Source organism: Entelurus aequoreus, linkage group LG06 (genome assembly GCF_033978785.1).
Source record: "Entelurus aequoreus isolate RoL-2023_Sb linkage group LG06, RoL_Eaeq_v1.1, whole genome shotgun sequence".
In the NCBI taxonomy this organism is placed as follows: domain Eukaryota; kingdom Metazoa; phylum Chordata; class Actinopteri; order Syngnathiformes; family Syngnathidae; genus Entelurus; species Entelurus aequoreus.
The window spans coordinates 36,316,183-36,333,340 of NC_084736.1; the positions used below are offsets into that span (position 1 = coordinate 36,316,183).

The 17,158-nt window shown below is 37.1% G+C and overlaps 1 protein-coding gene across 1 annotated transcript in view; it reads right to left on the bottom strand.

The window, feature by feature from the left end:
- Positions 1-17,158, bottom strand: part of LOC133652192 (uncharacterized) — a 94,450-nt gene that overhangs the window by 8,285 nt on the left and 69,007 nt on the right. Inside the window, exons 7-9 of the mRNA XM_062050664.1 lie at positions 9,927-10,000; positions 4,956-5,010; positions 47-260 (exon numbers count right to left, since the gene is read on the bottom strand). Of these exons, the coding sequence (XP_061906648.1) occupies positions 47-260; positions 4,956-5,010; positions 9,927-10,000 (343 nt within the window). The remainder of the gene's footprint in view (positions 1-46; positions 261-4,955; positions 5,011-9,926; positions 10,001-17,158) is intronic.

The window sequence follows — 17,158 nt, forward strand, 5'->3', positions numbered from 1 at the left end:
GAAAAATGGCAGAGCAAGTTTGATGGATCTGTTCCGGTCTGGTTACCTGGACCCCCGATGGTCTGGATAGTCCATCTCGTAGCTTTGCGCCGAGTCCGACTCCCGCGACAGGTGCTGCTGCTGTACATTGCCTCCTATCGGGTACTGGTGCATGGACGAGTTGGTCTGCGAGGTGTTGTGGAAGCGTGGGGGTCTGCTGCCGGTTTCACTGCGGTAGTCGCTGTCATGCTCGTCCACCACACTGTCGTGGTCGTCGAAAGCTGCGGACAAAGACGGCAACGGGTTGCGGTCAAACACTTGCACTGGACACAAAACTAGTCAAGACTTTTATCAAAAAATTTGCAGCCATTTTCTGCAATTAGCAGCGTGCAATAACAAGACGGTAAATGTTAGCAGCACTGTAAACAATAACATCAATAACACAAATGGCGTGTGGTTAGTGGGGTATCTTTCACATCTCAACTGATGCGGTACCGATTCCTAGGTACCAGTACTCAAGTGTACCAGTTTGCAGTACGTTTGTGTGTTATAGAAGGTCATGAATGTTGTTTTCTTCTGAGTAACATTTGCAAGTATGCATTCACTCAGTTTGTCCGAGGTGTGTTGCTGTAGTCAGGAAGTAGTCGTTGCCATCAAATTGAATCCTACAAAGTGTTTGTACTGTAAGTATTGTCCTTACTACACAGCAGCTGTTTGATTGTAATGTGCGTCTTAGCTGTAGTTTTCATTCACACGTGTGAAGGTGTTAAAATCACTCATTAAAATCGCTAATGCTAATCAATAGCATATCTATGGCATATCCAATGTAAGCTAGCATCAAGTGCATTTTGAAAAGTGGAGCCTTACTTTTGAGTGCTTATTTGTCATTTAAAATTCCAGCAAGACAGTCTGCTACGTATACGCTTGTTTACACGCCAAGTGTTTGATGTCACGTCAACAATGGTATTAAATTATGATATTTTATTTTAAGTGAATCAGTAGTACCGACAGAGTATGGTTGGTACCTGTAAAAGTACTAAATATATATATATATATATATATATATATATATATATATATATATATATATATATATATATATATATATATATATATATATATATATATGTATATATATACACACAAATACGACACGATATATATACGTGTGTCTCTCTTTGTCATCACATAAAAATACTGCTTACTAATAGTGCAAAACGCACGCACACACACACACAGACACACACACACACGCACAGAGAGAGAGAGAGAGAGAGAGAGAGAGAGAGAGAGAGAGAGAGAGAGAGAGAGAGAGAGAGAGAGAGAGAGAGAGAGAGAGAGAGAGAGAGAGAGAGAGACAGGACCAACGGTTTGAAGAGAACTAGCTCTCTCTTGTGGTGACTACATGAAACACACCCAGACTGGAATGGAGGTGTGAATAAGAAATATTGACAGCAGTTTGGTGGAATACACATGACGACTAGGAAGCGAATGAATGAATGAATGCGTTTTTTTCTCTCTAATGACTTTACATTGAGAAAGTCATTGTGCATTCACACCAGCTGGGGAAGTGTCTTGCCCAAGGACACTACGGCAGTTACCAGGATGGATCCAACCTGGAACCCTCACATTTTCTGGCCAGCCGCTCTACCATCTGAGCCACGGCGCCCCAATGAAACATTGAATGAATGAAGCAATGAATGCATGAAATGATAAATGCACTAACCAATGAAGCAATGAATGAATGAAGCAATGAATGAACCAATTAACGCATAAATCAATGAATGCATGAACCAATGAAACAATGAATGAAGCAATGAATGAACGAACAAATGAATACATAAGACAATAAATGCCTTAACCAATGAAGCAATGAATAAACGAACAAATGAATGCATGAAGCAATGGATGAACCAATAAATGCATAAATCAATGAATGCCTGAACCAATGAAACAATGAATGAAGCAATTAATGAACGAACAAATGAATGCATGAAACAATTAATGCATTAACCAATGAATGAATGAATGAAGCAATGAATGAATGAACAAATGGAACAATGAAAAAATTAACGAATGAAGCAATGAACACATGAACCAACGAATGCATGAATCAATGAATGAATGCATAAATGAAGCAATAAATAAATGAATGAACAAATGAATGCATGAAGCAATGAATAAATGCAGCAATGAATTAACAAATTAATGCAAGAAGCAATTAATGCATGAACCAAAGAAACAATGAATGAATGCATAAATGAAGCAATGAATAAATGAATGAACAAATTAATGCATGAAGCAATAAATACATGAAGCAATGAATGAACAAAATTAATCCATAAAGCAATGAATGCATGAACTAATGAATGTATGGAACAATGAAAAAATTTACGAATGAAGCAAAAAACATATGAACCAACGAATGCGTGAAGCAATGAATGAATGCATAAATGAAGCAATGAATAAATTAACACATTAATGCATGAAGTCATGAATAAATGAAGCAATGAATGCATGAACAAATGAAACAATGAATGAATGAAGCAATTAATAAACGAACAAATGAATGCATTAAGCAGTAAATCCATGAACCAATGAAACAATTAATTAATGAACAAATGAATGCATGAACAAATTAAACAATAAATGAATGAAGCATTGAACCAATAAATGCATGAACAAAAGAAAAATTAATGAATGAAGCAATGAACAAATTAAACAATGAATGCATGATGCAATAAATGAATGAACAAATGAATGCATCAATCATTGAATGAATGAAGCAATGAATGCATAGACCAGGGGTCACCAACCTTTTTGAAACCAAGAGCTACTTCTTGGGTACTGATTAATGCGAAGGGCTACCAGTTTGATACACACTTAAATAAATTGCCAGAAATAGCCAATTTGCTCAATTTACCTTTAACTCTGTTATTATTAATAATTAATGATATTTACACTTAATTGAACGGTTTAAAAGAGGAGAAAACACGGAAAAAAATGACTATTACATTTTGAAACATAGTTTATCTTCAATTTCGACTCTTTAATATTCAAAATTCAACCGAAAAAAAGAAGAGAAAAACTAGCAAATTCGAATCTTTTTGAAAAAATTTAAAAAATAATTTATGGAACATCATTAGTAATTTTTCCTGATTAAGATTAATTTTAGAATTTTGATGACATGTTTTAAATAGGTTAAAATCCAATCTACACTTTGTTAGAATATATAACAAATTGGACCAAGCGATGAGGTGGCGACTTGTCCAGGGTGTACCCCGCCTTCCGCCCGATTGTAGCTGAGATAGGCTCCAGCGCCCCCGCGACCCCAAAGGGAATAAGCGGTAGAAAATGGATGGATGGATGGATGGACCAAGCTATATTTCTAACAAACACAAATCATTATTTCTTCTAGATTTTCCAGAACAAAAATTTTAAAAGAAATTCAAAAGACTTTGAAATAAGATTTAAATTTGATTCTACAGATTTTCTAGATTTGCAAGAATATTTTTTTTGAATTTTAATCATAATAAGTTTGAAGAAATATTTCACAAATATTCTTCGTCAAAAAAACAGAAGCTAAAATGAAGAATTAAATTAAAATGTATTTTTTATTCTTTACAATAAAAAAAAAAGTTTTTACTTGAACATTGATTTAAATTGTCAGGAAAGAAGAGGAAGGAATTTAAAAGGTAAAAAGGTGTATGTGTTTAAAAATCCTAAAATCATTTTTAAGGTTGTATTTTTTCTCTAAAATTGTCTTTCTGAAAGTTATAAGAAGCAAAGTAAAAAAAAATTATGAATTTATTTAAACAAGTGTAGACCAAGTCTTTAAAATATTTTCTTGGATTTTCAAATTATATTTGAGTTTTGTCTCTCTTGGAATTAAAAATGTCGAGCAAAGCGAGACCAGCTTGCTAGTAAATAAATAAAATTTAAAAAATAGAGGCAGCTCACTGGTAAGTGCTGCTATTTGAGCTATTTTTAGAACAGGCCAGCGGGCTACTCATCTGGTCCTTACGGGCTACCTCGTGCCCGCGGGCACCGCGTTGGTGACCCCTGGCATAGACAAATGAATGAATGACTGAATGAAAGATGCAGTGTTTAGAACCTGAAGTCCTACAGGAACAGTATTAGATTTCAAAATAAAAGGCGTGTGTACGTACGCTGCTGCTTGCATCCAAAGTAAGTCCAAGTGCCTGACGGGCAGCAAGAAAAACGTTAAAAAAAAAAAAAAACCTCCAATCATCTCAGACTGAAAAAAACTTATTTTGCCGCCACTTCTTGCCCACACGCTCACAAACAAAATAAAAAAGTCATTTCAAATATTTCCTGCACACTTTTATTGAGTATACTTTGACCCCGGAACTGATTATTTACTATTTATTTCCTGTGGGACAACATATGACAGTGACACCACGTCAAATAAATAAACAAACATTATGTAGCGCCTCAAACCTCTTTTAAAATGATATACACAAATATTGTAATAATGATTACAAATGTTTTAAATAAGTTCAAATATGACCTTATAAACATGATTAAATAATGTATGACACAATATTTACATAATTATTACACGTTTTAAATAAGTTACAATATGACATGATAAACATGATTAAATATTGTATGATACAATATTTATATCATTATTACACATGTTTTAAATAAGTTACACTATGACATGATAAACATGATTAAATATTGTATGATACAATATTTACATAATTATTACAAATGTTTTAAATAAGTTACACTATGACATTATAAACATGATTAAATATTGTATCATACAATATTTATATAATTATTACACCTGTTTTAAATAAGTTAAAATATGACATCATAAACATGATTAAATATTGTATGATACAATATTTATATCATTATTACACATGTTTTAAATAAGTTACACTATGACATGATAAACATGATTACAATAGTTACATAATTATTACAAATGTTTTACTTACAACATTGCGAGGGAGCAGAAGGCATCGGTCTTCTTTGAACGTCCTGTAGAGAAAACTTCCACAAGACATTTTTTTATTCTCATTACAGGAGAAATAACAAGTGTAATAACAGGTGTGATAACAAGTGTAATAACAGGTGTGATAACAAGTGTAATAACAGATGTAATAACAAGTATAATAACAGGTGTAATAACAGATGTAATAACGGATGTAATAACAGGTGTGATGATAGGTGTGATAACAGGTGTAATAGGTGTCGTAACAAGCGTAATAACAGGTGTAATAACCGGTGCAGTTACAAGTGTAACAGCAGGTGCAATAACAAGTGTAATAACAGGTGTAATAAGTGTAAAAACAGATGTAATAGCAGGTGTTATAACAGGTGTAATAACAAGTGTAATAACAGGTGTATGGTATGTGGGCTTGTATAAAGCCTCAGGGAGTTGAACGCCCCTGCCTTACATAGTTCCGGGTCACCTTTGGGCAAGGTGTAGCACCCGAATGCTCGCTCCCCGCTCCCATCAGGGTTACGATACTCCCCATAACCTGGGGCTAGCCACAGAGCCCGGCCGGGCATAGCCCGAAGAAGCTACGTGGACACACCATCTTCTCCGCCACGTAGGCCCACCACCCGCGGTCGGAACCAGTGGGGTCGGGTGCGCTGCCAATTGGATGGCAGTGAAAGTGGATGCTTTAGACAGACCAATTCGGGGCAGCAATGGTTGACTTTTGGGACGTGGAACGTCTGTATGCTGGGGGGAGGGAGCCTGAGCTGGTGCGGGAGGTGGAGCGCTACCAGTTGGATCTGGTGGTAGTTACCTCTACGCACAGCAAGGGCTCTGAAACCACACTCCTGGACAAGGGATGGATCTTGTTCACTTCTGGAGTTGCTCAGGGTGTGAGGGCCCAGGCGGGTGTGGGGATACTCACAAGTCCCCGGCTGAGTGCCTGTACGTTAGACTTCATCCCAGTGGACAAGAGGGTCGCCTCACTTTGCCTTAGGGTTGGAGGGGGGGAAACACTGACTGTTGTTTGTGCATACGCACCATACAAGAGTTCAGAGTATTTGGCCTTGTTGGATACCTTGCATGGGGTCCAGTATGGGGCGCCAGGAGGGGATTCCATAGTCTTGTTGGGGGACTTCAACGCGCACTTGGGCAATGACAGTGATACTTGGATTGGCGTGATTGAGAGGAACAGTCTCCCTGATCTGAACCTGAGTGGTGGATGGTTATTGGACTTCTGTGCTCGTCATGGACTTGCGATAACAAACACCATGTTCAAGCATAAGCATGCTCATGGGTGTACCTGGTACCAGAGCACCCTAGGCCAAAGATCAATGATCAATTTTGTAATCCTATCAGCTGATCTGAGGACGTATGTTTGGACACTCGGGTGAAGAGAGGGGCTGAACTGACAACTGATCACAATCTGGTGGTGAGTTGGGTTAGATGGCGGGGGAACCTCTGGACAGACCTGGCAAACCCAAACGTGTAGTGCGGGTGAACTGGGAACGTTTGGAGGAGTCGTCTGTCTGGAGGGACTTCTCTGCCATCCCTGTTGAGGTTGGGGACATTGAACAGGAATGGGCAATGTTCAAAGCCTCTATTGCTAAAGCTGCAACTGCGAGCTGTGGCCAGAAGGTCTTAGGTGACTCAATGGGCGGTAACTCATAAACATTCTGGTGGACAGCGGTGGTCAGGGAAGCCGTCCGAATGAAGAAGGAGTCCTGGTATGTTATCCCAGGGTACTCCGGAGGCAGTTTCAAAGTACCGACAGTTCCGAAGGGCAGCGGACGTGGCTGTGGACGAGGCTAGCAGAGGGTGTGGGAGCAGTTCGGGGAATCCATGGAGAAGGACTATCGCGCGGCACCAAAGCTGTTCTGGAAGACCATACGGCACCTCAGGAGGGGGATGCAGGGAACCATCCAAACTGTGTACAGCAAGGATGGGACTCTGCTGACTTCAAGTGAGGAAGTCGTAGGGCGTAAGAAAGACCACTTTGAGGAACTCCTGAACTCAACTACATCAGACACACCCTCCCTGACAGGAGCGGAGCCTGAGGATGATGGGGAATGGACGTCGATCTCTCGGAGTGAAGTCACTGAGGTAGTTAGACAACTCCACAGTGGCAAAGCTCCAGGGGTTGACGAGATTCATCCAGAAATGGTGAAGGCTCTGGGTGTTGAGGGGCTGTCTTGGTTGATAGGCCTTATCAACATTGCATGGAAGTCTGGGACAGTGCCGAGGGAGTGGCAGACTTGGGAGGTGGTTCTCCTATTCAAAAAGATGGACCAGAGGGTGTGTGCTAATTACAGGGGTATCACACTACTCCACCTCCCTGGGAAAGTTTATGCCAAGGTACTGGAAAGAGGGTCCGATCGATAGTCGAACCTCAGATTCAAGAGGAGCAATATGGATTCCGTCCTGGTCGTGGAACAACTGACCAGCTCTTTACTCTTGCGGAAATCCTGGAGAAGGCCTATCCAGTCTACATGTGCTTTGTGGATTTGAAGAAGGCGTATGACCGGGTACCCCGGGAGATCCTGTGGGAGATGCTGAGGGAGTACGGGGTTAGGGGGACCCTGCTGAGGGTCATCCAATCTTTGTACAACCAAAGCGAGAGTTGTGTCCGGGTGCTTGGACGTAGGTCGGATCCGTTGCTAGTAGGTGTTGGTCTCCACCAGGGCTGCGCTCTGTCACCTATCCTGTTTGTGATTTTCATGGACAGGATTTCTAGTTAGAGTCGGGACCATGGCTGAAAGGGTATACGTCTCGGGGGGCTAAAGGTTGCGTCACTGCTGTTTGCAGATGATGTGGTCATGATGGCACCATCGGTTCGTGACCTTCAGCTCTCACTGGATCGGTTCGCAGCCGAGTGTTCAGCGGCTGGAATGAGGATCAGCATCTCCAAATCTGAGGCCATGGTTCTCAGCAGGGAACTGATGGTTTGTACAGTCCAGATAGAGAACGAGACTCTGTCCCAGGTGGAGTAGTTTAAGTATCTCGGGTCTTGTTCACGAGTGAGGGAAAGATGGAGAAGGAAATCAGCCGGAGAACCGGAGCAGCTGGGGCAGTATTACAGTCTCTCTGCCACACTGTTGTGACGAAACGAGAGCTGAGCCAGAAGGCAAAGCTCTCGGTCTACCGAGCTATCTATCTACTCTCACCTATGGTCATGAAGTGTGGGTCATGACCAAAAGCATACGATCGTGGATACAAGCGGCCGAAATGAGTTTCCTCAGAAGGGTGGCTGTGGTCCCTTAGAGATAGGGTGAGAAGTTCAGTCACCCGAGAGAGACTTGGAGTAGAGCCGCTGCTCCTTCGCTTGAAAAGGAGCCAGCTTAGGTGGTTGGGGCATCTCGTGCGGATGCCTCACCAGCGTCTCCCTCGGGAGATCCTCATTGCATGTCCCACTGGGAGGAGACCAGATGGGGGGATTACATCTCCTCTCTGGCCTGGGAACGCTTCGGGATTCCCCAGGAGGAAGTTGCTAATGTTGCTCTGGAGAGGGAAGTCTGGGGTCTCTGCTGGAGCTGTTGTCCCCTCGACCCCAGGTGTAATAACAAGTGTAATAGTAAGTGTAATAGCAGGTGTAATAACAAGTGTAATTACAAGTGTAATAACAAGTGTAATAGCAGGTGTAATAGCAGGTGTAATAACAAGTGTAATAACAGGTGCAATAGCAGGTGTAATAATAGGTGTAATAGAAGGTGTAATAATAGGTGTAATAGCAGGTGTAATTACAAGTGTAATAACAAGTGTAATAGCAGGTGTAATAGCAGGTGTAATAACAAGTGTAATAACAGGTGCAATAGCAGGTGTAATAATAGGTGTAATAGAAGGTGTAATAATAGGTGTAATAGCAGGTGTAATTACAAGTGTAATAACAAGTGTAATAGCAGGTGTAATAGCAGGTGTAATAACAAGTGTAATAACAGGTGCAATAGCAGGTGTAATAGCAGGTGTAATAATAGGTGTAATGGCAGGTGCAATTACAAGTGTAATAACAGGTGTAATAACAGGTGCAACAACAAGTGTAATAGCAGGTGTAATAACAGGTGTAATAACAGGTGGAATAACAGGTGTAAAAACCAATTGAATAACAGGTGTAATAACAAGTGTAATAACAAATGTAATAAGTGTAATACCTCATCATGTACAGTATTTACTATTATTCATCATAATAACAATACCTCATCATGTACAGTATTCAAAATAATACATCATCATGTACAGTATTTACTTTTATTAATCATAATAATATAACCTCATCATGTACAGTATTTATTATTACTAAACATAATAATAATACCTCATCATGCACAGTATTAATAATGATACATCATCATGTACACTATTCACTATTAATAATATTATCTCATCATGTACTGTATTTAATATTATTAATCATAATAATAATACCTCTTCATGTACAGTATTTATTATTAATACCTCATCATGTACAGTATGTATTATAAATAATAATAATACCTAATCATGGACAATATTTACTATCATTAATAATAATAATACCTAATCATGTACAGTCTTCATTATTAATCATAATAATAATACTTCATCATGTACAGTATTTACTATTATTATAATTGTAATAATGCTACCTCATAATGCACAGTATTTACTATTATCATAATAGTAATACCTCATTATGTACAGTATTTATTATTAATACCTCATCATGTACAGTATTTACTATTATTGATCATAATAACAATAATACATCATCATGTACAGTATTTATTAATCCTAATAATAATAATTATTATTATTATTATACCTCATAATTTACAGTATTTATTATTAATAATAATAATAATATGACCTAATCATGTACAGTATTTATTATTCATAATAATAATACCTCACCATGTACAGTATTAATTATTAATCATAATAATAATAATACTTCATCATGTACAGTATTAATGACTAATCATAATAATACTACCTCATCATGTATGTTCATGCTGTTGATTCTCTCCAGCTTGCGAGTCCAATATTGAGCTTCATCTTCTGGAATGTCTGAGAAGACAATGAGAGGAAACATGCTGAGTCAGCAATGGAGATGAAAGCATCAAGACATAAATACAAGGTAAGAAAGTTAAGTGCTAGTCCTAAGTCCAAATATAAACATTCATGTGTAAACCACAACGGCGTATCAAAAGGAGAATCCAAGTACAAACAATCATGTGTAGACCACAACAACGTATCAAAAGGTAAATCCAAGTATAAACATTCATGTGTAGACCACAACAACGTATCAAAAGGTCAATCCAAATACAAACATTCATGTGTAGACCACAACAACGTATCAAAAGGTAAATCCAAGTATAAACATTCATGTGTAGACCGAAACAACGTACCAAAATGCAAATCCAAATATAAACATTCATGTGTAAACCACAACGGCGTATCAAAAGGAAAATAAAAATACAAACAATCGTGTAGACCACAACAATGTATCAAAAGGTGAATCCAAGTATAAACATTAATGTGTAGACCACAACAACGTACCAAAAGGTAAATCAAAGTATAAACATTCATGTGTAGACCACAACAACGTACCAAAAGGTAAATCCAAGTACAAACATTCATGTGTAGATCACAACAACGTATGAAAAGGTAAATCCAAATACAAACATTCATGTGTAGACCACAACAACGTATCAAAAGGTAAATCCAAGTACAAACAATCATGTGTAGACCACAACAACATACCAAAAGGTAAATCAAAATAAAAACATTCATGTGTAGACCACAACAACGTACCAAAAGGTAAATCAAAGTATAAACATTCATGTGTAGACCGAAAGAACGTACCAAAAGGTAAATCCAAATATAAACATTCATGTGTAGACCACAACAACGTACCAAAAGGTAAATCCAGGTATAAACATTCATGTGTAGACCACAACAACGTATCAAAAGGTAAATCCAAGTACAAACAATCATGTGTAGACCACAACAACGTACCAAAAGGTAGGTCAAAGTATAAACATTCATGTGTAGACCGAAAGAACGTACCAAAAGGTAAATCCAAATATAAACATTCATGTGTAAACCACAACGGCGTATCAAAAGGAGAATCCAAGTACAAACAATCATGTGTAGACCACAACAACGTATCAAAAGGTAAATCCAAGTATAAACATTCATGTGTAGACCACAACAACGTATCAAAAGGTCAATCCAAATACAAACATTCATGTGTAGACCACAACAACGTATCAAAAGGTAAATCCAAGTATAAACATTCATGTGTAGACCGAAACAACGTACCAAAATGCAAATCCAAATATAAACATTCATGTGTAGACCACAACGGCGTATCAAAAGGTAAATCCAAGTATAAACATTCATGTGTAGACCGAAACAACGTATCAAAAGGTAAATCCAAGTATAAACATTCATGTGTAGACCACAACAACGTATCAAAAGGTCAATCCAAATACAAACATTCATGTGTAGACCACAACAACGTATCAAAAGGTAAATCCAAGTATAAACATTCATGTGTAGACCGAAACAACGTACCAAAATGCAAATCCAAATATAAACATTCATGTGTAAACCACAACGGCGTATCAAAAGGAAAATAAAAATACAAACAATCGTGTAGACCACAACAATGTATCAAAAGGTGAATCCAAGTATAAACATTAATGTGTAGACCACAACAACGTACCAAAAGGTAAATCAAAGTATAAACATTCATGTGTAGACCACAACAACGTACCAAAAGGTAAATCCAAGTACAAACATTCATGTGTAGATCACAACAACGTATGAAAAGGTAAATCCAAATACAAACATTCATGTGTAGACCACAACAACGTATCAAAAGGTAAATCCAAGTACAAACAATCATGTGTAGACCACAACAACATACCAAAAGGTAAATCAAAATAAAAACATTCATGTGTAGACCACAACAACGTACCAAAAGGTAAATCAAAGTATAAACATTCATGTGTAGACCGAAAGAACGTACCAAAAGGTAAATCCAAATATAAACATTCATGTGTAGACCACAACAACGTACCAAAAGGTAAATCCAGGTATAAACATTCATGTGTAGACCACAACAACGTATCAAAAGGTAAATCCAAGTACAAACAATCATGTGTAGACCACAACAACGTACCAAAAGGTAGGTCAAAGTATAAACATTCATGTGTAGACCGAAAGAACGTACCAAAAGGTAAATCCAAATATAAACATTCATGTGTAAACCACAACGGCGTATCAAAAGGAAAATCCAAGTACAAACAATCGTGTAGACCACAACAACGTATCAAAAGATAAATCCAAGTATAAACATTCATGTGTAGACCACAACAACGTACCAAAAGGTCAATCCAAGTATAAACATTCATGTGTAGACCACAACAACGTACCAAAAGGTAAATCCAAGTACAAACATTCATGTGTAGACCACAACAACGTCTCAAAAGGTAAATCCAAATACAAACATTCATGTGTAGACCACAATAACGTATCAAAAGGTAAATACAAGTACAAACATTCATGTGTAGACCACAACAACGTACCAAAAGGTAGGTCAAAGTATAAACATTCATGTGTAGACCACAACAACGTACCAAAAGGTAAATCAAAGTATAAACATTCATGTGTAGACCGAAAAAACATACCAAAAGGTAAATCCAAATATAAACATTCATGTGTAGACCACAACAACGTACCAAAAGGTAAATCCAAGTATAAACATTCATGTGTAGACCACAACAACGTACCAAAAGGTAAGTCCAAATATAAACATTCATGTGTAGACCACAACAACATACCAAAAGGTAAGTCCAAATATAAACATTCATGTGTAGACCACAACAACGTACCAAAAGGTAAATCCAAGTACAAACAATCATGTGTAAACCACAACAACATACCAAAAGGTGAATCCAAGTATAAACATTCATGTGTAGACCACAACAACGTACAAAAAAGGTAAGTCCAAATATAAACAATCATGTGTAGACCACAACAACATACCAAAAGGTAAATCTAAGTATGAACATTCATGTGTAGACCACAACAACGTACAAAAAAGGTAAGTCCAAGTATAAACATTCATGTGTAAACCACAACGGCGTATCAAAAGGAAAATCCAAGTACAAACAATCGTGTAGACCACAACAACGTATCAAAAGATAAATCCAAGTATAAACATTCATGTGTAGACCACAACAATGTACCAAAAGGTAAATCCAAGTATAAACATTCATGTGTAGACCACAACAACGTACCAAAAGGTAAATCCAAGTACAAACATTCATGTGTAGACCACAACAACGTCTCAAAAGGTAAATCCAAATACAAACATTCATGTGTAGACCACAACAACGTATCAAAAGGTAAATACAAGTACAAACATTCATGTGTAGACCACAACAACGTACCAAAAGGTAGGTCAAAGTATAAACATTCATGTGTAGACCACAACAACGTACCAAAAGGTAAATCCAAGTACAAACAATCATGTGTAAACCACAACAACATACCAAAAGGTAGGTCAAAGTATAAACATTCATGTGTAGACCGAAAGAATGTACCAAAAGGTAAATCCAAATATAAACATTCATGTGTAAACCACAACGGCGTATCAAAAGGAAAATCCAAGTACAAACAATCGTGTAGACCACAACAACGTATCAAAAGATAAATCCAAGTATAAACATTCATGTGTAGACCACAACAACATTCCAAAAGGTAAATCCAAGTATAAACATCCATGTGTAGAGCACAACAACGTACCAAAAGGTAAATCCAAGTACAAACATTCATGTGTAGACCACAACAACGTCTCAAAAGGTAAATCCAAATACAAACATTCATGTGTAGACCACAACAACGTATCAAAAGGTAAATACAAGTACAAACATTCATGTGTAGACCACAACAACGTACCAAAAGGTAGGTCAAAGTATAAACATTCATGTGTAGACCACAACAACGTACCAAAAGGTAAATCAAAGTATAAACATTCATGTGTAGACCGAAAGAACATACCAAAAGGTAAATCCAAATATAAACATTCATGTGTAGACCACAACAACGTACCAAAAGGTAAATCCAAGTATAAACATTCATGTGTAGACCACAACAACGTACCAAAAGGTAAGTCCAAATATAAACATTCATGTGTAGACCACAACAACATACCAAAAGGTAAGTCCAAATATAAACATTCATGTGTAGACCACAACAACGTACCAAAAGGTAAATCCGAGTACAAACAATCATGTGTAAACCACAACAACACATCAAAAGGTAAATCCAAGTATAAACATTCATGTGTAGACCACAACAACGTACAAAAAAGGTAAGTCCAAATATAAACAATCATGTGTAGACCACAACAACATACCAAAAGGTAAATCTAAGTATGAACATTCATGTGTAGACCACAACAACGTACAAAAAAGGTAAGTCCAAGTATAAACATTCATGTGTAAACCACAACAAAGTAAAAAAGGTAAATACAACTATAAACAATCATCTGTAAACCACAACAACATACCAAAAGGTAAATCCAAAAGGAAACATTTTTGTGTAGACCACAACAACATACCAAAAGGTAAATCCAAGTATAAACATTCATGCGTAGACCACAACAACGTAACAAAAGGTAAATCCAAGTATAAACTTTCATGTGTAGACCACAACCATGTACCAAAAGATAAATCCAAGTATAAACATTGAAGTGTAGACCACAACAGCGTACCAAAAGGAAAATCCAAGTACAAACATTCATGTGTAGACCACAACAACGTACCAAAAGGTAAATCCAAGTATAAATATTGAAGTGTAGACCACAACAGCGTACCAAAAGGTAAATCCAAGTACAAACATTCATGTGTAGACCACAACAACGTATCAAAAGGTAAATCCAAGTACAAACAATCATGTGTAGACCACAACAACATACCAAAAGGTAAATCAAAGTATAAACATTCATGTGTAGACCACAACAACGTACCAAAAGGTAAATCAAAGTATAAACATTCATGTGTAGACCGAAAGAACGTACCAAAAGGTAAATCCAAATATAAACATTCATGTGTAGACCACAACAACGTACCAAAAGGTAAATCCAAGTATAAACATTCATGTGTAGACCACAACAACGTATCAAAAGGTAAATCCAAGTACAAACAATCATGTGTAGACCACAACAACGTACCAAAAGGTAGGTCAAAGTATAAACATTCATGAGTAGACCGAAAGAACGTACCAAAATGTAAATCCAAATATAAACATTCATGTGTAAACCACAACGGCGTATCAAAAGGAAAATCCAAGTACAAACAATCGTGTAGACCACAACAACGTATCAAAAGATAAATCCAAGTATAAACATTAATGTGTAGACCACAACAACGTACCAAAAGGTAAATCCAAGTATAAACATTCATGTGTAGACCACAACAACGTACCAAAAGGTAAATCCAAGTACAAACATTCATGTGTAGACCACAACAACGTATCAAAAGGTAAATCCAAGTACAAACAATCATGTGTAGACCACAACAACGTACCAAAAGGTAGGTCAAAGTATAAACATTCATGAGTAGACCGAAAGAACCTACCAAAATGTAAATCCAAATATAAACATTCATGTGTAAACCCCAACGGCGTATCAAAAGGAAAATCCAAGTACAAACAATCGTGTAGACCACAACAACGTATCAAAAGATAAATCCAAGTATAAACATTCATGTGTAGACCACAACAACGTACCAAAAGGTAAATCCAAGTATAAACATTCATGTGTAGACCACAACAACGTACCAAAAGGTAAATCCAAGTACAAACATTCATGTGTAGACCACAACAACGTCTCAAAAGGAAAATCCAAGTACAAACAATCGTGTAGACCACAACAACGTATCAAAAGATAAATCCAAGTATAAACATTCATGTGTAGACCACAACAACGTACCAAAAGGTAAATCCAAGTATAAACATTCATGTGTAGACCACAACAACGTACCAAAAGGTAGGTCAAAGTATAAACATTCATGTGTAGACCACAACAACGTACCAAAAGGTAAATCAAAGTATAAACATTCATGTGTAGACCGAAAGAACATACCAAAAGGTAAATCCAAATATAAACATTCATGTGTAGACCACAACAACGTACCAAAAGGTAAATCCAAGTATAAACATTCATGTGTAGACCACAACAACGTACCAAAAGGTAAGTCCAAATATAAACATTCATGTGTAGACCACAACAACATACCAAAAGGTAAGTCCAAATATAAACATTCATGTGTAGACCACAACAACGTACCAAAAGGTAAATCCAAGTACAAACAATCATGTGTAAACCACAACAACATACCAAAAGGTAAATCCAAGTATAAACATTCATGTGTAGACCACAACAATGTACAAAAAAGGTAAGTCCAAATATAAACAACCATGTGTAGACCACAACAACATACCAAAAGGTAAATCTAAGTATGAACATTGATGTGTGGACCACAACAACGTACAAAAAAGGTAAGTCCAAGTATAAACATTCATGTGTAAACCACAACAAAGTAAAAAAGGTAAATACAACTATAAACAATCATCTGTAAACCACAACAACATACCAAAAGGTAAATCCAAAAGTAAACATTTTTGTGTAGACCACAACAACATACCAAAAGGTAAATCCAAGTATAAACATTCATGCGTAGACCACAACAACGTAACAAAAGGTAAATCCAAGTATAAACTTTCATGTGTAGACCACAACCATGTACCAAAAGATAAATCCAAGTATAAACATTGAAGTGTAGACCACAACAGCGTACCAAAAGGTAAATCCAAGTATAAACTTTCATGTGTAGACCACAACCATGTACCAAAAGATAAATCCAAGTATAAACATTGAAGTGTAGACCACAACAGCGTACCAAAAGGTAAATCCAAGTACAAACATTCATGTGTAGACCACAACAACGTACCAAAAGGTAAATCCAAGTATAAACATTCATGTGTAGACCACAACAATGTACAAAAAAGGTAAGTCCAAATATAAACAACCATGTGTAGACCACAACAACATACCAAAAGGTAAATCTAAGTATGAACATTGATGTGTGGACCACAACAACGTACAAAAAAGGTAAGTCCAAGTATAAACATTCATGTGTAAACCACAAC